The sequence below is a fragment of the Solanum stenotomum genome, chromosome 2, assembly GCF_019186545.1.
Source record: "Solanum stenotomum isolate F172 chromosome 2, ASM1918654v1, whole genome shotgun sequence".
Taxonomy (NCBI): Eukaryota; Viridiplantae; Streptophyta; class Magnoliopsida; order Solanales; family Solanaceae; genus Solanum; species Solanum stenotomum.
Window position 1 is genome coordinate 6,422,262 of NC_064283.1, and position 22,561 is coordinate 6,444,822.

The 22,561-nt window shown below is 33.8% G+C and overlaps 2 protein-coding genes across 2 annotated transcripts; both read left to right on the forward strand.

Moving 5' to 3' along the window:
- Window positions 1–1,914: 1,914 nt before the first annotated feature.
- Window positions 1,915–7,611, forward strand: LOC125854478 (probable rhamnogalacturonate lyase B). Its single transcript, XM_049534038.1, has 15 exons — window positions 1,915–2,075; window positions 2,721–2,842; window positions 3,467–3,526; window positions 3,627–3,746; window positions 3,866–3,985; window positions 4,144–4,285; window positions 4,392–4,562; window positions 4,645–4,800; window positions 4,890–4,996; window positions 5,144–5,234; window positions 5,405–5,546; window positions 5,633–5,792; window positions 6,063–6,179; window positions 6,502–6,628; window positions 7,133–7,611. The coding sequence occupies exons 1-15, from the start codon at window positions 2,010–2,012 to the stop codon at window positions 7,391–7,393; spliced, it is 1,962 nt and encodes a 653-aa protein (XP_049389995.1). The 5' UTR covers window positions 1,915–2,009; the 3' UTR covers window positions 7,394–7,611.
- A 13,058-nt stretch (window positions 7,612–20,669) lies between these two features.
- LOC125855502 (uncharacterized) lies at window positions 20,670–22,214 on the forward strand. The gene is made up of 2 exons (XM_049535223.1): window positions 20,670–21,237; window positions 21,559–22,214. Exons 1-2 carry the CDS (start codon window positions 20,715–20,717, stop codon window positions 21,591–21,593), a joined length of 558 nt encoding a protein of 185 aa, XP_049391180.1. The 5' UTR covers window positions 20,670–20,714; the 3' UTR covers window positions 21,594–22,214.
- The last annotated feature ends 347 nt before the right edge of the window (window positions 22,215–22,561 follow it).

Consider the following 22,561-nt stretch of genomic DNA (forward strand, 5'->3'; position numbering starts at 1 on the left):
CAATAGTAACCAAGCATTTGTTAGTCCATGATCAGAAAATTCAGAGGGAAAAAGAAAAAAATATGGTACATTTAACAACGTCAATATATGGAATTTAAATTCTTAAAAATAATAATTTAATAGTTTTGATTATAAAAATTGTTTGATTCCCTAAACGAAACTATCTTAGCTTGAATCCTTCTCAAAATAAGTAATAGGCTAGTTGCTGCTTCTGCTCACTTTTTTGTTTTGGTGCAAAAATCGCTAATCACATAGTTGAGGTAACTCGCACTAGGCAAGTTCGATGTGACGAGCTCAATCGAGAAGGCAAATGCCTTACTTTCGCTGGCTAGGGGTTTCGAACTTGAAACCGTCAACATAGAAGTCTCAAGCCCAAACCACTGGGCCACTTCGGGTACCTCTGTTCACTTTTTATCTATCTAGTATCCAAAAAATATTTTTTCATTTTTATTTGTCACATTTAAAATAAAAAAGAATTACAGTATATTTTATTTTTAATATTAATTACTTATTTCTCAAATTATACTAATAAACCTAAGACTATAAATTAATTAATTAATACAAACATTATAATAAATATTCATATTAGATTAAATTAAATTATAATTTTTTCTTTGTTGTCTATAGGATGTAGCATTCACGTATCTTGTTCTTTTCTCTTTTTGGTATCTTCAAATATGTATTGGGAGAAGAGAGAATTGTATAATATTCACTGTTTTGGCCCCTGCCTTCAAACAGAACTTTTGCACCTTACTTGCTGCGTCGAGAATGCTGCCAGAATGACAAAAGTTGATGTGATGTTGCTTTAAGATAGAGACAAGGAAATATTACACAAGGAAAGTAAAGGCTGGCATTTGGGAAGGCGATACAACAATAACATACTATAATTTCATTAAAAAATCTGAAAAAAATAATTATACCAAATCTAATTCATATATTTAGAAATCGTAACGTATAAGGTATAATAAATGCTTAATACATAAATATAGTTCTTAACTTGACTTCAGCTGACAACTAAGTTTAAGTGTTTATTTGTGCATTATCAAAGTTAAAGGTCATAGTTGACTACTGTAATCAAATTAAGGGTCATATTTATGTATTATGCCTATAATAATCTATGCATTTGGTTTGAAGTATTAGGCAGTCTTGAGATTATTATCTCACCATTTATATCTAGATGGGATAAGCCATCACATATATATGATGGAATAACTTATTATCCCGTCATTTATATCTTAGTGATGGATAAGTCATCCATCTATATAATGGAATAACTTATTAATCTTGGCTTTGTTTTGTGAGGCTTACTGTTAAATTAGGTTTTAGATCTAACTCGAACCCCAAAACTAACTCAAAAAGAGAAGAATTGCTCATGCCTTGTGAGTTGTGATCGTCTAATTTGTCAAAGACACAATTGGCTTGTAAATAGGAGTAGCTTTGGCGTAAAGACACTCAAACATGAACAAATTAAGGAAAGAAAACGAATCCTTAACTAGGAGTGGGGGAGGATGGTATATTTATACGTGTCAAATGAGCGAATTGGGTTAAATTTGAATAGGTCAAGATAATTTGAGCTTAATAAATTGACAGGTTATTAACCCTTGGAAAAATAACTAGGGCTGAAATAAATTAAAATGCAAATCAAAATTTAACCTGTCAATTTTTACTAAATATTTTAATAATTTCTCATGTTTCAATTTGGATTAGATATCAATTCAAACTTTGATAGTCTAAAATGGGCTAACTAATAAATGAACGAGTCAATAATCAGCCCAAACTTTGAGAATTAAATAGGCTTAGCTAATAAATAGACGGGTCAATAATCCACTTAAACTTGGGCATAGGCAAATTATGATTTCATTGGCTAATTTTGTCACCTATATATATATATCTTCCTTATCCACATAAAGAAATTCTAAGTTTCTTATACTCATTGAACTTGTATATTTGTGCAGGTTTAGTTCAATATTAAAGAATCTTTCTAGCTGCTCCAAGTTCTGTTTTGCATTATGATTGTACCAAAGCGTTCACAAATATCAACTCCAGTTCTGCAGCTTCTTCAGCCAGAGGACCAAGTACAGTATATAATATTAATATATTATTATTTCTCATATAAATAGTGCAGTTATTTCTTTTCATTCATAATATTTAGGTTGGGAGGATAGACTATATATTACTTACTGTAAGGTTCATAAAGAGAGAAGAACTTTTGTCATTTTTAAAGCTCGAACCCAGGACATCTGAGTATATAAGAGTCATATTTGTTGGTTAATACAGTCAAAGGTTTTGGCGAAGGGTAATAAGTAGACATTCATCTTTAACTAGAAGTCTCAACTTTAGCTCTTCTTTAACTAGAGGTGTCAGGTTTGAGTCTCGTGGTTATGGAGTCGTCTTTGTTTGGTTTAGCCTCCAATATGAGACTTTTCAAATATGAATTCAGATTTAGTCCAACTCTAACATAAATATCAGACACCGAATGGAATAACCAAAAAAAAAAAACTTTGATTGTACTGGAAGTGTCAAAATTGACCCGTCCAACCCTTTTATGTTTGGATGGGTTAATTAGCTTAGCTCATCTTGACCCGCCCATTTTGACCTTCTTGTAGTACTTGTGTTTTTATCAGATAAGCCAAAACAAGGACTAAAATATGGTCTTTAATTCATTCAACACCTGAAGTTGCAACAAGTAGAGCCATTTTGATATGTTTTATTAAGTGCAGGTGGTAATAGATAATGGCATATTCCAACTCAGATTGACAAATCCAGGAGGAAAAATCATTGGAATTCAATATAATGGGATTGAAAATTTGTTGGAACTCAACAACCCAATCTTGAATGGAGGGTAAACTGCACGAATTCTACTCTTTTTGTTCCTTTTCGGTGTATGTTTGGTAGGATGAAAGTCATTTCTCATGAAAAATGTTTTCAAGTGTTTAGTTGGTGAGTACAAATGTTCGCCAAAGAAAACATATATTGTCTCAAATATTAATAATTATATTACAAGATCGGAGAGTGTATCAACTTATGACAAGAGTTAATGGTCAAAAACACACTTAAACTATTTTATTTTATTTTAGAGTTTCATTCCTTAACTATCTGTTATTTCCTTTACGTTTCAACCAAAACTATCATTACCTTTATATTAAAAAAACATACCTATGCTGAGTGGCCAAATATTGTTCCCACTTGATAACAGGCTTGTGTAGGCCAACTCAGCATCGAGGTGTGTTTTAATACAAAAGGAGTGATAGTTAAGGTAGTAAATGGAACAATGGATAGTTGAGGTATGAAATCACGAAAAAGTGATTGTTCAGGTGTGTTCTTGATCATTAACAATGTTATGTTAGTTGGAGAAAGTAATATGAACTTAAAAGTAGAAAAAAATGTAAGTTAGCACTCTATGTATATTGAGTTCATGTAGCGGGAAGTCACTTATTATTTTAGCTACTTTACAATTGATATGCAGGTTCTGGGACTTAAACTGGAGTGTACCTGGAACTTCTGGAACAAGAGGAAAATTTGATGAGTATAATATTTCCCCTTAAACCACAAAATAACCATGATCTAGTGATGCATATTACTTATCATAGTTTCTATATCGGTGTTCATAATTAGCTATTATGCAGGATTGAATGTAATAGTTTTAAAGTTATAGTGGAAACTGAAGAACAGATAGAGCTCTCCTTTACAAGGACATGGGATCCTTCACTTCAGGGCGACCAATCCCCGTTAACCATAGACATAAGGTTCAAGTTTTTTTGTGTGTGTCTTTTTTTCATACACGTGCATATATAATATATCTCATGTTTAAAGTAGAGTTTATTGTGGTCATTTCTTTAGCAGCACTGAGATATGGTAATTTCAGGTACATAATTCTTCATGATTCGCCTGGTTTTTACTCTTATGCTATTTATGAACACAAAGAGAATATGCCAGCATTCAACCTCAACGAAACCAGGATAGCTTTCATGCTCAGCATCGAAAAGTACTATTTCTCCCTCTGTATAAAAACTTCTTTTTCAATCAAGAATTGGAACTTCTGAAAGCTTAATGTTGTTCTCTTACAAGACAAAAGAGTACTTAGTTTCATCAACAAAACTGCTGAATTACTGATGAAGTGATGTACTTGTATCCAACTTTTAGGTTTCGGTACATGGCTATGGCAGATGATAGGCAAAGACTAATGCCCCTTCCTGAAGATCGGGTACCTCCAAGAGGGAAGGAATTGGCATATCCAGAAGCAGTCCTGCTAGTCGATCCTGTGGAGCCAGAATTCAAAGGAGAAGTAAATACAACACTCTCTGTTTGCCCGTAAAAGTGATTCATATTTGATATGTATGATTCACTTAGTACTTAAGCCTCAGAATTTATGTTTTCCTTTCAATGAGTAGGTTGATGACAAGTATCAGTATTCATGTGAGAACAAAGATAACAAAGTCCACGGCTTCATTTGCTTAGATCCTCCTGTGGGATTCTGGCAAATTACGCCAAGCAATGAGTTCAGAACAGGTGGACCTATCAAACAAGATCTTACTTCTCATGTTAATCCAACAACTCTGGCTGTAAGTAGTTGAAAACCTTTCGAGTTTCGACTCATCAAACATTTGAAGTAATTTAAGTTTTATTGATCAAAATGGTTTTTAGATGTTCATGAGCACTCATTATGGAGGCCAGGATTTTGTGACTCAATTTGGATCAGGCGAACAATGGAAGAAAGTTTTTGGACCTGTTTTTATATATCTCAATTCTGTAGCAGACAAGACTGATACACTTTCCCTATGGGATGACGCGAAAGAACGGGTATACCATCAAGGGATCAAAGCCTACTTTTGCACATATAATGATCTTCTCGTTAATTCATGTGTCCTTTTGTATATATGTTACTTTAGATGCACAAAGAAGTCGACTGCTGGCCTTATAGTTTCGCGAGTTCAGAAGATTTTCCAAAAGCTGACCAAAGAGGTGCCATCCGTGGTAGATTATTAGTCAATGACAGGTACAAATTCAAAAAGAAAAAATATTCTCCCTGGCTACTTCAAGATCAGTTGCCTAATTTAATCAAGAAAAATGAAATAAATGAATTATTAGTACATGTTAATTTCATATGAAATTCAAGTTTTGTGGAATTTTGTATCGACAAAAGGTGTATAAGCAAGGAGTATTTGTCTGCAAAGGGTGCTTTTGTGGGACTAGCTCCACCTGGAAATGCAGGATCATTTCAAAGAGAATGCAAGGTGAGATGCAAGTTTTTTGTTAACATAAGGTCACTATTTGGGCTTAAAAAATATTGCATGTCCTGTCGTAGATCATAATATATAGCTTACCGATAAGTACATTGTTTATGACATGGAATCAAATAAGAACAAACGTGATAACAAAGTAAGTTACACTGTATTTTACTCAGGGCTACCAATTCTGGACGAACTCGGATGATGAAGGCTATTTCTCAATCCAAAATGTTCGTCCGGGAGACTATAACCTCTATGCTTGGGTACCTGGTTTCATTGGAGATTACAAATATGAAAAATCCATAGCAATTACTGCAGGTTCCAATCATTTCACATTTTCTAAAAGTCTTCATTCACTTCCAATTTTCAAATAATCCATTGTACCACATTTCTTGTGGCTTCAGCTTCTGATGTTGATATCGGTGAACTTATGTACGAGCCTCCGAGGAGTGGTCCTACATTGTGGGAAATCGGTATCCCTGATCGTTCTGCTGCAGAATTCTACGTTCCTGACCCTGATCCACAGTATATCAACAAACTTTACATAAACCAACCAGAAAACAGGTTAATCTTCTAGCTAGCCGCATTTTTAAAAGTTCTTAATAGAATCTTTTCTTCCTGATTAGAGTTTGCTGATTTAACTTTACGTATACTAATAGTATATGTCTATAAACAGGGGCGTACCTAGAGCTGTAGTTACTGACTCGGTCAAACTTTTGTATTTGTATTAAGAAATCCACTTAATAAGTATAATAATTTACTCCAAACATAGTAAGCTATCTTTTCTAGAATCTAGAACCGTAAACTCAACAATAGTCTCTCTTTTTTTTCCAGGTTTAGACAGTACGGATTATGGGAGAGATATGCAGATTTATATCCAGATCAAGATTTGGTATTTACAGTTGGAAGCAGTGACTATAAAAAAGATTGGTTCTATGCTCAGGTGACAAGGTACACGTTTCGCGACCAACGTAGATTCATATAATATAAACTGAAACAGGAATTTAGAATAAATACATATTGGAATTAGTGTTTATTTTGGTTTCCCACCCGGTGTTCGGAGCAGGGCCCATTCGGGGGTGGCGCTCCCAACAGGATTTTCTCCATACCCAGGACTCGAACCTGAGACCTCTGGTTAAGGGTGAAGCACTCCCACTAGTGCACCACAACCCATGTTGGTCATATTGGAATTAGTTAATACTATAGTTATGTTGGAGCTCTTGAATGCAAGATTGATTTCCTTTTTTCGTTTCTTATTTTTGCATTTGAGCAGAAAAGTTGGTGATAAAGCATATAAACCTACAACATGGCAAATTAAATTCAATTTAGAAAGCATTGATCATAATGGAAGTTACACACTCCGTATTGCGCTCTCATCTGCAACTTCTTCTATATTGGAGGTATTCTGTTATGAAACATCGACCTTCTTCCCTTTGTTTTCTTTTAAGAAGCTTACATCACAATACCTTTGGACCATCTAGTTTACGAAATATGTACACAGTGTATAGATAGTGTATTCTTAATACTAATATGTGTATTATATAATATACATATATGTACATATGTATACACAGCATATACAACTGACCGAGTGTATATGTAGTGTATACTTTGGCCATATTTGGTAATCTACATGGCCGAACCGTATATATATAACTATCCCTTCTCTTTTTGATAATCGTGGATTGTGGTGTATGAGTATTTGCTACCCCTCACCGACATAAATACCGTATAACCCTATCTAGTTATAAGTTTTGAACAGATGGGAAGAAATCACTTGAAATTTTTGTCTCGGTTGAGTCCTTCCCATTTCTCAATGAAAGAACTCATAATTTATGTGTTTTGCTAATTATTTAAGTAAATAACACTAATGACATAATCGTGTTATGTTACTCATGTCTCAGGTAAGGGTGAATGAGGAAGAAGCAAATCCACCACATTTCTCAAGTGGATTGATTGGAAGTGATAATACAATTGCCAGACATGGAGTCCATGGGCTGTATTGGTTGTTTAATGTGGAGGTAGCTGCAGGACAACTCTTTCAAGGAGAGAATATCATATACCTCAAACAAGCACGGAGCGTCAGTGCTCTCAATGGGATTATGTATGACTATATTCGTCTGGAAACTCCTCCTCTTTCCGCCATGTATTATAAGTACTTTTAATGGCACAGTCAAGAACAGTTCTTGTGTGTTCAACTAAACAAATTGCTTTTGTTGTAAACTATGTATAAAATAAGATCACTCTCATTGTGAACCCATAGACTCTGGATCCTAATTTCGTCTCTAGGTACGGATGATTTACAGAAATGCACCCATTGCTGCTTGTGTTTGTGTATTCATTGTTTCAAATATATATATAGTAGAATGATATTTGAAGACTTAAAAATACAATCCAGAGCAGAGGTATCCAGTATTGTCATAGTAGAATGATTAGTAGTTTGAACACTTGATTAAAAAATGAGTTTAAGTATAATTAATAGTAACTAAGCAAAAGTAGAAAAGTCATAGGTTGTGTTTGGTAGGAAGGAAAATATTTTCTTGGAATATAAGTGATTTTATTATTTATTTTCTGGTGTTTCGGTTAGTAAGAAGTAAATATTATCACAAGAGCATTTAGGTATAATTGTTTACCCTAAAAATGGAACATTTATTTTATATGAGGTCAAGAGCACGTGTCTTAATCTAACTCTTTTTAGGTACATTTATTAACGGTTTGAATATTTATTGCTTATTAACATAAAGTGAATTGAATGATTTACAGACAATAGAAGCATAAGGAATGTAGGCTGAATGGTTAAGTTAGTTTGCAAGCGTGTCCAGAGCTCTAGTCTCAATTCTGAGAGTATCCTCATATGAATATGTTAAAGCAAGCAGAAGTATACTTAGGCTCATGAAAATAGTGTGTTTTATTATATTGCTTGAAATAAAAAATGTTTTTACAAATGAAGAGTATAAACTAAAAATTAAATGTCTTCTTCTTTTTTCAATTTTAAATCTAGCACTATTGTTAATTTGAAAATATACATGTTTTATGATAATGGTTTTCTTATTAAAATTAGGGAAAATGCATAAGTACCCCCCAGCCTATACCCGAAATCCCAGAGACACACCTAATCTTTACTAAGGTCCTATTACCCCCCCGAACTTATTTTATATGTAATATTCTACCCCTTTTTGGCCTACGTGGCACTATCTTATGGGCCCAATGCATGTTGACTTTTTTTTCAAGGATAGTGCCACGTAGGCCGAAAAGGGGTAGAATATTATAGTTAAATTAAGTTCGGGGGGGTAATAGGACCTTAGTAAAGGTTAGGTGTGTCTCTGGGATTTTGGACATAGGCTGGGGGGGTACTTATGCATTTTCCCAATATTGTCTTTACGTAGGGCGGATGAAATAAGAACGGATTAAATACATATATAGAGGCTAGTGTGGATGAAATAAGAATTAGGTATGTTCAATCAAATGCTTGAAGATTATCCACAATGATTTAAATACATATAGAGATGTTAGTCTTTATTTATGTTTTGACAACTTTCTGAAATCTCCACCTGTCGTTTCATTTTACTCCTAATAACTCCCACCTTTGTTCTCTTGATTACTCGAACTTGAGCTCCTACCTTTGCTTCATTGGTTACTCGAACTCACAACTTAAAGTTGAAAGTGAGGGGTGCTTACCATCCAAACAACTTCTTCTTGTCAACCTGACATTACTAACGTCTAAAAGAAGAAAGTGTAATATTATTATTTATAAAAGTAAGGATTAACTCTAGTTAATAAGAAGTTAGTCATTTGTTTGCAATACATTACCTTAGATGTTATTATAAAAATTAATACTTATTAATATAAATATTTAAGTTGCTTAATTCAAAGTTCTAAACTATTCTTGATAAAGAATAACTAGTTCTTCTTCTTCTTTTAATTTAAACTTGTATTATTTTTTCCAATATTATTTCAATTGAAATTAAAATTATAAATTTACTATTAAAATGTTAGTGCCTCCCAAAAAATTTGCCTTATCCTTAAGCCATCCTTGTGTGTATGTATGAGATAACTGTTAAAAATGTTAGGGGTTTATTTGCCCTAATTTCTTACCATAAATAGGTTTTCCTTTTAGGAAAAGGTTTTAATATTTTGACTAGTCATTTTCTTGTAGGAAAGGTTTTAGGACTCTATAAATATAGGTTTGTTCCTTCTAACTTAATTAGCATTCACAATGTAGTCCTAGGGTTTTGAGAGTTGCGGTTATGAAGGAGAATTTTGTGTACCTCCTTGTATTCCGAGCGAATTGGTTGAGGTTGTTTCTCTCTATATTTTGTACTCTCATATTTATAGTGGATTGCTCATCTCCTTTGTGGATGTAGGCCGATTGACCGAACCACGTTAAATCTGTCTATTTTGGCATGTTTCTCGTTTGTCTTTTTACTCGTGGTCTTTCGAGGTTTGCTTTGCTAGCTTCCGTATTACACCTGATTATTTTCGGTCCTAACAAAAAACACACCTAACTTATCCTCTTTTTTTAGTTTCATACCTAAATATGTTTAGGTATGAAACTCACACTCTCAATAATTTAGGTATGAAACTCAAAAAATATAGTTTAGAACTTTAGGTGTGTTTTTAACACTTAAATATATATATTTTGTCGCAGTGAGAAAATCAAACTTAAAAGAATTTATGGCCAAATATTCGTTGCCAAATTGTCAGACACTAATGATCATTATCGGTCGAGAGGCAAACTATTTCAATGTTTTTTCAATTCCCACATTCATTACTTATATTTCCTAGCGAAGATGATGAGATCAGATGAACCTTAATGCAGAATGCTTTCTAATTAAATCTTATTCTTGAATGTTTTTCCTCTCAATCGTCATTTCCTTGACTTTGCTATGCTATTAGTGGTCAATATTGTCTGTCATTGATAGGTTGCTTGAACTAATAATTTGACTCAACATCTCTTCTGGTCCTTATTATCTTTTAGTACTACCCAATTATCACAGCATTGCTATACTAATGTTGTTACTCTTGCAATCAAATGTCAATTCTTCAAAACTGAAAAATATAATCTTCATATCTTCTTTGAATTAATTGCCATTTGGGGAGTAATTCCGCGGATTGTGCTAATTTGTCATTCTACCTATTATGAAGAAAATGTGAAAAAGTGATTTGAGTACATGCTAAAATATCTAAATTTTCCGGTGTACCATCAGTTCCTTTTTAACTCTTCTTGTTAGATTTCTCCTCTCTGTATGCTATTCGATCTTGAGATCCCACTTTCATTCTGGAGAACAAAGCTACTTGTTTGTATTCTTAGAAATAGTAGCTTTCATTCATCTTATTTATGTCTTTGACTCTGCTGCACTGGGCCTTCATTTATGATTTTTTGGTTCCTCGAGTTTTCAACTTAAATTTTTGGCTCTGTGCTGGTAAATGTTACGGAGTTTGGCCTCTTGACCACCTCATTTGAATCAGGGGTGGAGCTAGAGCTAGAGGTTCGGCTAAACTCAGTAGCTTTGGTTAAAAGCTAAGAAATACACTTGATATGTATAACTAATTTATTCAAAACTTAGTAAATGTCTTTTCTAGAATCCAGAACTTATAAACTCAAAAATCTAAATCCGTCTCTAATTTGAATGTCATACTATCATTGCAAGGACATCTTCACACCTACAGATTTTGTAACAATGTCTGAACTCTCATCTTGCAAGATGTTGTGATCAAGAGTGAGGAATGTGTTGTGATATAAGTAGGTGACATTAGTGTTGACATTAGTTAGAAGTAGAAAGGGCAGTTTAGTCATTTCAGGGAAGTTTGTTATAACTAATTTCTGAATTGTTAGTTACATAATTGTAAGAGATAGTTGTATAAATAGCTATTCTCTCATTCTGTACTCCTTCTTCTTTAAGCTGAAATAAACAAAGTTCCTCTTTCTCAATCTCTCATTCATGGTGTAATTAAACTTCTTTAGTTTACGAACATGGTATCAGAGCTTCACACTTCAATCTGATTAAGATCTAAAGTTGGTAATTGTCAAAGGATCAAAGAATCAAGTGTCTGATTCATCGATTCATAGAGTTGAGTCAAAATTGGTTGCAGATCGTAGCTTAAAATAAGGCTGGAATCTGTATCTTCTGGTAATTGTTAGTTTATTGTTTTTCCACGAGTAGAAGTTCAATTTGATCATCAATGGCGCCTGAAGATAGATCGATTGATTTACCTAAGAATGAATCTGCACCTTTTGTTCCTCAAACTAGCAGTTCAGTACAAGGCCAAGGTATTGACTACAATCATCCCTTGTTTCTTAATCCTACTGATGTTAGTGGTATTAGTTTGATTTCGTTCAACTGCTTGATAATGAAAACTATATGTTACGGAGTAGATCTATTCGACTAGCACTGTTAGGAAGGAATAAGCTTGGGTTAATTGATGGAACTATTAGAAAAAAGATGTATGGTGTAGAATTATGGGGACATTGGGAAATAGTGGATGCAATTGTGTTGTCCTGGCTACTAAACTTTGTATCTAAAGGGTTATTGAGTGAACTTGATTTTGCCTCTAGTGCATTTGATGTTTGGACTGATTTAAGAAAAAGGTTTGATCGAGTAGATGGCTCTAGAACATATAGCTTACACAAAGATATTGTTTCTATGCAACAGAGTACAACGTCTGTCTCTGAGTATTACACAAGGCTCAAAACTATGTGGGATGAGTTTGAGATATTAGTACCTGCTCCTTGTTGTAACTGTGAGGTTTCAAAGGGATTTGTAGCTCATATGAACAGGCAGACGGTTTATCAGTTCTTAATGGGACTAATTGAATCCTATCAGCAAGCTAGAAGTCAAATTCTCATGATAGATCTCTTACTAACAATCAATCATTTGTATTCTATGATAGTTGGGGATGAATGTCAAAAGGCTGTGATGAGTTATACTACTAGCTTGAGAATGACTTCGATCATCTTGGATTCATCTGTTGTTATGTACTCAAAAGTTGGTAGCAGTTCAGGTGTTAGTAATAACTCAGGTGTTAATCAGAAGTTTAAGAGGAATTCAATACTAATATGTGACTTTCGTAAATGCAAAGGTCACAACAAAGAATTTTGCTACAAAGTGGTAAGTTATCCTCCTGATTTTAAGTAAAAAAGAAAGGTGCAAGGGGGATCAATTTCCCCAACTGGCAATCAATCTAACCATTAACCATCAGCTCAGGCCAATTTCACATATGGTCTCAGCACTAACATTTCTCCACTAGGCTGGGGACTTCCACTTAATCAACAATAACAACAACACAGTTCTGAGGGATCTACTATCAATCCAAAAATCAGTAAGGCTGAGAAAGAGGTTCAACAGATGCTACAGGGGTGCACCTTTACAAAAGATCAATATGATCATATTTTTAAGATGGTTCAACAGAAGTCAGATGCATCTATTGTTTCTACCTGCAACACTGCTAGTACCACAGGTAAAAAGTCTTTTCTTGTTGATCACAGTCGAGTGTGGATTATTGATACAGGTGCAACAAATCATATGGTCTCTAGCTTAGATATGATGGTGGAAGGCTCAGTGTCAAAGCTTACATAAGTTAAACCTGTGTATCTTCCAAATTGTACTATCACTCAAGTGTCTCATATGGTTCATGTGCTCTATCAGCCAAAAGTGTGATCACTAATGCATTACATGTTCCTGACTTAAAGTATAATCTATTATCAGTCAGTCAGATCACAAAGGAGTTAGGTTGTTCTATCACCTTCTTTTCTAATTTTTGTGTTTTCCAGGAACTCTGCAATGGAAAGGTGAAGGAAGTTGGTAAAGAAGAGGGTGGTTTATACTTGCTAATGCAGCACTTAAACAATAAAAATGATTCAAGTACCAGTAGTGAAAAGGAAGTTGCATTTGTTGTCAACAATACAAAGGCAGTAGAAATGGAGTTGTAGCATCAAAGATTAGGACATGTGTCTTCTGCAGTTCTTGCAAGAATGTTTGAGGTGAATCAACAAACTCTATGTGCATTGTCTAAATGTTTTTTATGTCCTTATGCCAAACAAACAAGACTAGCATTTCCTGTGAGTAGTACTAAAACTGTAGCCTGCTTTGATTTGATACATGTTGATGTTTAGGGTCCCTATGTTGTACCTACAGTTGATGGTAGCAAGTACTTTCTTACCATTGTTGATGACTTTTCTAGAATGACTTGGTTATTCTTGCTCAAACATAAATCAACTGTTTGTGTTTCTATTAAAGAGTTTCTTGTGTATGTTAAAACTCAATTTGGGAAGGCAGTCAAAATAGTGAGGTCTGACAATGGTACTGAGTCTGTGAACTCTGTGTGTGTTAATATGTTCAAATAGATGGGTATTATATATCAAAGATCATGTCCTTATACTCCTCAGTAAAATGGTGTTACTAAAAGGAAACATAGGCATTTACTTGAAGTCACAAGAGCACTCAGGTTTCAGGCTAGTATACCAATGAGTTATTGGGGTCAGTGTGTGTTAGATGCTACTTATCTCATTAACAGGTTACCTAGTAGTGTGCTTGATTACGAGATACCTTATGAAAGGTGGTATGGTAGAAAACCAGTATTGACTCATCTCAAAACTATAGGATGTTTGTGCTATGCTAAACAATTGACTGAACATGACAAACTAATGCCAATATCCAGGTTGCTGTTCTTATGGGATATTCAGAAATTCAGAAAGGATATATTCTACTTGATCTAAGTTAAATGTCCTTTTTTATTAGTAGAGATGTGTTGTTTAGAGAGGATCAATTTCCTTTTGCTCAGATGTCTAGTTCAATTCAAGAGAAGGTGTTTACAGACTCCATGCATGATTCTGCAGTTATGCCTCCTAGCTTAGATCACATGTTGTCTCACTATGTTCCTACTACTGATTGTCCATATGCTGATCAACAGAAGGAGTCTGAGTTGCCCTTAAGTCATGCCATACCTGTTCCTGACGAAGATACTGGTATTGTAACTTAAGATTCTGTTAATGAGACTTCTAGACTGCCTGCTGTTAGAAGATCTTCTAGGCATAAACAATCTCCATTATGGCTGAAGGATTTTGTTTCATATACTCTCCATAAACCTGTTCCCTACTCTATGTGCAACTATATGAGCTATATGATCATCTTTCATCTTCTTATCAAGCTTACATTGTTGCAACCTCTATAATAAGGGAACCTAATACCTACTTTGAGGCTGTTAAAGATAAAAGATGGGTGGATGCTATGCAATCTGAAATCCAGGCCCTTAAAAGTAATAACACTTGGGTGATCACTGATCTACCACAAGTAAAAAGACCTATAGGTTGTAGATGGATCTATAAAGTGAAGTATAATTCCACAGAGGAAGTTGAAAGATTCAAAGCAAGGCTAGTTGCTAAGGGGTATAGCCAGCAGGAAGGAATAGACTACAAGGAAACTTTTTCACCTGTTGTGAAGATGGTTATTGTTAGTACCATTGTTTCTTTTGCTGCTTCAAGGCATTGGCATGTTAATCAGATGGATGTGTTTAATGCATTTCTATATGGTGAGCTAGATGAGATATATATGCAGTTGGCACAGGGCTTTGTCAGTCAAGGGGAGAATGAATATAGGCTGACCAAATCCCTCTATGGCCTCAAACAAGCACCTAGACAGTGGAACCATAAGTTGACTGAAGCACTTCTCAAACTAAAGTTTCAACAGAGTCAACATGATCATTCACTGTTTATTAACAAAGCAGAAGAGGGGATCATTATTGTACTTGTGTATGTGGATGATATGTTGATCACTGGTAGCAGTCTAAAACTGATAGAAGATACAAAAAGAGCATTACAACAAGCTTTCAAGATGAAGGATCTAGGTGAATTAAAGTATTTCTTAGGAATTGAATTCACTATATATAAGGGTTAAACGACACAACTTCATCGAAAAATTACATTATATATAAGGGTTAAACGACTAACTTCATCGAAAAATTACATTACATATATATATGCGCCAAGTTTTGGTTTGATAAATATTTATTCAAATGTTGACTTTTTTTTATATAAACTGAAGGCTTAGTACAATGATGAGTTAATATCTCAGATGGTCACTCAACTTTCCATAGTTCTCTTAGAAAGTCACTCAACTTAAAGTAGTTTACTTGAAAAGTCACTCAACTTTGTTTTATAACTCAAAAGTCATTTAATTATAAGTATTTCATTAAGAAAGTCACTCAACTATGATATTTTACGTGGAAAGTCACTCAACTAATTTAAATTATTTTAAATTAAATTTTGTTAAAATACAATTTTTGTTTTAGACTTATTTTTAAAAACTAATAAGATGCTCATTTTAATTATTTTATTAAACTTTTTTAAATATATTTTTTTGTTTTGAACTATTTTTAAAAAAAAATAATAAGATTGCTACAGTTATTATTTTTGAATTATTTCTTAACTTCTTGATTCCAATCCATTTTTAAAAAACAAAAAAAATAATCATTTTTTAGCATTAGTTCCAGTTAGACAATTGCTGGAATAGAAAAGAGATTATTTTTTTTGTCAATCGCTTCGATACGTTTTTCAGAAAAAAAATATAATTAAATAATTAGAGTGGGTCGATAAGATAATTAAAATAGATACTTTATTTCAACAAAATTTAATGAAAAAAATATTTAAGTTGATTGGGTGACTATATAAATAAAATAGTAATAGTTGAGTGACTTACTAAGTGAAATATCAATAGTTGAGTGACTTTTGAGTTATTAAACAAAGTTGAGTGACTTTCTATTTGAACAAGCTTAAGTTGAGTGACTTTTTAAGCGAAATATTCAAAGTTAAATTATCATATGAGATATTACCTCGTACAATGATTAAGGGCAAAAATTTAGAGGTTATGTATTTCACCCCTGCTAGCAAGCGAACATTATAGTAACAACCTTTTGCTTTTTGACTGCAGCCCTTTTTTTCATTTTTAAACAATTAAAACGACACATATTTTACTCATCATATTACATATCTCATCGAGTTATAATGTACTAACTATCCTTTACTTTTATTGATAAAAAATATTTTGTTGACTTTCTCGTGTGTTTATTTTTTTATATTTTGACATCCCTTAATAAGTGTAACCCGGGTGGCTCAAGAGTAGACTAATAAAGCATTTGGCCAACAAATTTTATGATTTTATTTTTCACTTAGATAACATTGAAGTTTGCAGGAAAAAAAGGGTACAAAATGCAAGAAAAACATTTTTCAGATGAATGAAAGAAAGGAGAAAACTATATTGTGATAACTCTTACTTCACAATTTCAAATACTAGTAGAGAAAAAATAATTAAATATCCTCCAAAAAAATAAATAAAGTGATGGAACAAATGATAAGACTAAATCAACATGTCCCGTCTACTTTATAGCTGATTCATCAATTTTTTTGGAACGCCGGTACTAAGAAAAGTATAATATATAGTTCGCGTTATTCTGAAGAGCATTTAATATTAATAGCAAAGTCCAATTATATTATTTATATGACTATTGTCAAAACTAGAATTCAAATATACATAAATGAGACACATAAAAAGGTGAACATTCAGTACAAATATGCTACGGAATTGGATGGAATGGTACGACAATAATAAGAAGTTTTTTTACAAATTGCCTCTTAAACGAATTATATTTAATTTTTATTCTCTACGTAAAATATATATTTAAATTTCTGAACACAAATATATGGAGTATTATTTATTTATAGAAAGAATTTAGTTATTGTAAGCTATTATGACCGCTGAACTTGTAATATGAGCATCTAAATCTCATAAGAGACTTTTGAAACTTACTAAACTTATAACATATAGAACTTATTAGCATGCAAAGGCAAAAAGGTCATTTAATCTTAACGCTTATAACATGAAAGATACATTCGTTTAAATTTTTTTATACGGCTCATTTAAAAATTATCCTTTCACAAATACGAGGTATTATATAGACATGTACCCATATTCATCCGTGAGGCATTGACTTATAGTATGTACCTTCATTATAGTGTGTAGTTTGATTGTAAAAAAATTGACGAATTGAGGGATAAATTGTGTGATAAAGATCCACTTATATTGTTTTCTTGACTATTTTCTTTGCTTAAATTCATTATAGGTAAAGAACTTATGTTATTTATATTTATGTTATTGCTCTATTTATATTATTTTCATGTAAACTATAAATGTTACTATAAATATTGAATTTTATACACGTTAATTATTAAAATCATGTTGCATTTATTGTATTGATCTTTGTGTATATTAATATCTAGTACCAGTACAATCTTGAAGTGAGTTCTAGTTGCTATCACTCTCTATAATAAGCCACTTGCTTTATCATAGTGGCTATGACATCCATTTTATTTGAGTAACTTTCTTGTGTTGTTAGACTCATTCTTTAATTTTGCTCATGATAATGCAACAATAAATTTTGGGGAGTTTAATTAGTTTCAATTTTGGGGTTTATGGCTTTCACATTGTATTAAATCTATCCTTTATTTATGTTGTTTCACTATTTTAGACCTAATTACCATGTCTTGAGTAATACATGTTTGGTTTGCTTAACTTAGAAATAGTTGGTATCATCATAATTAGAGATATGTTTAGATCGTGATAAATTCGAGGATAAGTATTTATAATACTTCTGCAGTATATGAGGATGGATGTATCTTCTGTGGGAAAAGTTTGACACCTTTGATTTGTTTTAAAAAATTATTTAACTTGTACAAATTATAATCTAAAATTTAATTACTTAAAAAACAAGATTCATAAGCTTTAAATTTTGATTATATCTTTAATATACATTAAAATTGTAAATGAAGAGCTAGTGAAATTAAAAAGTCGGATCCACATTCTTTTCTTAACCAAGAAGGTGGTTATCAAGATATTAAAAATATTATTTAGATTTTGTTGTCTCCGTCATAAGTAAACTAGTAAATATATGATCATATTTTAGATTTTATTTTTCAACGAACATCCTTATCACTTGAGAACCTATTCATCGTTATTATTAAATAACTAAATTGTCAAGAATTGTACAAATACAAATAATATACTATATAATAAAATTTTAAGTTATTCATTTGGTGTTGCAATCATATTATACTTAAATATATGATTTAAGCAAAAAAAAAAGAAACTAGTGACCAACAATCTCCACTTTAAAACAGAGAAAAAAAAAATCATGGCATCAATAATTTTGAAATATGTTTTTTATTGAGAAGTAAATCATGAAATAGTGCAAAATATTTAAATTTTGAAAATGGTCGCATATTCTTCTTATTGCGAAAAGGGGATTAATAAAGGATTGAAAGTACTATTTGAATTTTGTTATTTATCTCTTAATCTCAATTGCTATATGACCATCTTATATGGTTCTGTTCAACAAACATCTATGATCACTTTGAGAACTTAATTATTGTTTTACATAAACTAAATTATCAAGACTAACAATTCAAATACATATAATACTTACAAATGGCTTGTCATTATTTTTCAGTGTTGCACTTGCTATACATTCAAACATATAATTGTGCAACCTTCTCTACATTAGTAAAGAACTATGACACCAAAAATAATTTATTTTTCATTTACATATTATCTACTGAGAAAATAACTTAATCAAAAAATGAATGTTGTCATATAGGTTATAAATAAATTTAAAAATCTATAATTATTTTAGATAATTATATATCTCTTTTTCCGTAGATGAGACTCTTACGATATGATGTTTACAAAAGATCAGGAAATTGGTATAACAACAAATACAGAAGCTGAATCCAGGGCCATATATAGTGCTTTGAAACACTGCCAAGAGAAGGGATTAAGAGGAGTCACTATCGAAATTGATTCATTGATTACGAGGAACATCATTCAAAGGCTATGGCGAATCCCCTGGGAGATTACGGAGAGGGTTGAGGAGATTATTAGGATTATGCAGATGTTAAATGCAAACATCGTCCATACATCCAAAGAAGGTAATAACCTAGCAGATGCTTTAGCAAACCAAGTGGTGGAAACACAAGACACAAAGACATACAATACATTTCAAGAACTACCCTGCAACATGAAGAAAATACTAAACATGGATGTTGAATTATGAGAACCATACCAAGCTGATGGGTAATTGTGTCTTTACTCAATTAAGATATTTTGTAAAGTTGTTAGAAAGTCTGTTAGGCATAGTTAGTTAGTTTACAGAGTTAGCTAATTCTCTAATTATAAAATGTACTCTACAGTTCAGTTTGTGAACAAGATTCATTTTCCTCTCTTCTCTCTCAAGCCTACTCTTGCATGATTCTCAAGCTTATGAGTTCTTCCATAGCTGCTAACATGGTATCAGAGCAGGGCCCGTCTCACCTGATGCTGGGGCCCCAAAAATCAAAATTGCCCATGCACCAGATGCTAAGCACTGGGCGTGAGGTGGGGCGTTAAAGAATGACAAAAGTCCCACATCGGTGGTTAATGAGATGGATAGACTCCTTATAAGGCTTGGGCAATCCTTCTCCCTTTGAGCTAGCTTTTGGGGTGTGAGTTAGGCCTAAAACCTAATTTAACATGGTATCAGAGCTTCCACTATCGATCTGAAGCAGTTTCTGTCTCAACTCAAAGCAGCAAGCTCGTGGGAAGTTATTTCATCTAAGCCAGATTTGAATCGTAAAGCATGGCAATCGAGGAAGAGCAAATCAACACAAATGGAGTGAATGTTCAACAGACAATTCACGCCATTCCTACACTAGATCACAATCACCCACTGTTTCTGCAGCCAACTGACACTTCAGGTAGTTCTCTCATCTCACTTCAGTTAACTGGATCTGACAACTATGCTTTATGGAGTCGGTCTATGAGAATTGGTCTGCTAGGTAAAAGCAAGTTGGGGTTTGTAGATGGTAGATTTCCTAAGTCTTAATTTCCAGCAATGTATCACGATCAGTGGGAAAAAGTGAATGTTGTAGTTCTGTCCTGGATCATGAATTCAGTTAGACCTGGGCTTCTAAGTAGTGTAATATATGCGTCAAATGCTAGCAAAGTATGGAAGGATCTAAAGGAGAGATTCAACAAAGTGAATGGATCTAGAGTCCTGTTTCTACATAAAGAGATTCATACTCTCACTCAAGGAACAATGACAATTGCAGATTACTTCTCTAAATTGAGGGATCTCTGGGATGAGTTTGATGCCATCATGCCTTGCCCAGGTTGTCCTTGTCTAGAATCTCAAAGCTATTTGCAACATTTCGAATACCAGAGGTTACTCCCGTTCTTAATGGGACTGAATGAGTCATATTCTCAATCCAGGAGTCAAATTATGATGATGAGCCCAACTCCAAGTGTTAATAAGGCCTACTCAATGTTAATTGATCAGGAGAGCCAGAGAACATTAGTCAATTTTACTCAGGGGATGCACATTGGTGATACACATGATAGAACTGCTCTGTTAAGTCACAATGATGTTACTGCATTATTTGGCAACAATAGGGTTACTAATCATATGAGTGGTAGTGGCGGTTTATCTCATGGTGCTAGTAGTAGCAGCAACTATAAAGGAAAAAAACCTCAGGTCTTATGTGAAGTTTGTGGTTTCAAAGGACACACAAAGGATACCTGTTACAGGATTGTTGGATATCCTGCAGATTGGAAAGGGAGAAAGAAGGGAGTACCAGCAAACTATCAGTCCAGCCATGCAGGTAATATTCCCTTTGCCAATCATACTAGTGTTCTGACTGCAGGCACAGGGACAAGCAGTCAACACAGCTACTGGCCTCAACAGATTGGTCATCAACTACCTCTGCAGCAATTTCCCACTGAAGGCTACTCACCAAATCTCCAAATGCAGTCTCACAACTCCAGAGTTCTTCCTCAGATGCAGCAGTTTGACCTTCAGCAAAGTAGAGGAGATTCTCAACTCATGCATCATGTCAGGCCTTACTTCACTCCTGAGCAGTACCAACAGGTTATTCAAATGCTGAATAAGAGTCCTGCTGATGGCTCCTCCACCAGTACTACCGCAGCAGGTAACCTGATATCCCTAATGTCCAATTACATGAGTCAGAATTGGATAATTGATACAGGTGCATCCAACCATATGACATCAGACATAACCACATTGAAAAACTGTCAGGCTATTTCAACCTCTACCAGTAGTCAAATGCAGTTACCAACTGGAAATATTGTGTCAGTTTCTCATACAGGGAAAACCAATGTGTTTAAGGATCAGGATATTACAAATGTGTTGTTCATACCTGAATTTTAAGTACAATCTTCTATCAGTATCCCAACTCACAAAAGAATTACAGTGCTCAGCAGCATTTTTTCGTGATTTTTGTATATTTCAGGACCTCTCCACTGGATAGGTGAAGGGGATTGGTAGAGAACACCAAGGTCTATATGTGCTACATGGAGGATCAGGTCTTCAAACTTGTTCCTCTCCCTCTTATCCAGCCAGTCACACAGTCACCTCAATTTCTACGAATAATGCTCATCTTTGGCATCTTAGATTGGGTCATGCTCCGTTAGAAGTGTTAACCAAGCTTGGTGGTCTTCCTCACCTCCCTCAGTCTACTCAGTCCTCTCATTGCTCTGTGTGCCCAATAGCCAAACAAGCAAAATTACCTTTTCCTGTTAGTACTAGTAGGTCTCAATTTGCTTTTCAATTACTTCATTGTGATGTATGGGGTCCCTATAGAGTTCCCACGTATGATGATAAGCGATACTTTGTTACCTTAGTCGATGACTACTCTAGATTTACTTGGTTGTGCTTGTTGCATTCTAAATCTGATACTGTTGTAGTCATGAAAGCCTTTATTAATACAGTTCAAAATGTTTTCTCTTCTACTATTAAGACTCTTCTAACTGATAATGGCTGTGAGTTTCTAAGTACTTGTTTTCAAGATATTTTAAAGGTCTTTGGCATCCAACATCAAACCACATGTGTCTACACTCCCCAGCAAAATGGAGTGGTTGAAAGGAGGCACAGAACCATACTTGGTATGGCCAGATCCCTCAGATTCCAATCCGAAATGCCCTTGAAGTCACTCATATGTCAATTATTTAACTGTGAACCCAACTCATGTACAAGTCCTAACGTCTATTGATACTCATCATGAGCCTCATTCATTCAAGGAGGCTTCTCTTGATCATAGGTGGGTGGATGCTATGAAATTAGAAATTGCTGCACTTGAAGATAATCATACTTGGAGTATAGTGGATCTACCTCCTAATAAGTCCCCTATTGGTTGTAAATGGATCTACAAAGTCAAATACCAAGCTAATGGTGAGGTGGAGCGGTTCAAGGCTAGATTAGTGGCAAAGGGGTTCAGCCAAAAAGAGGGTATAGAC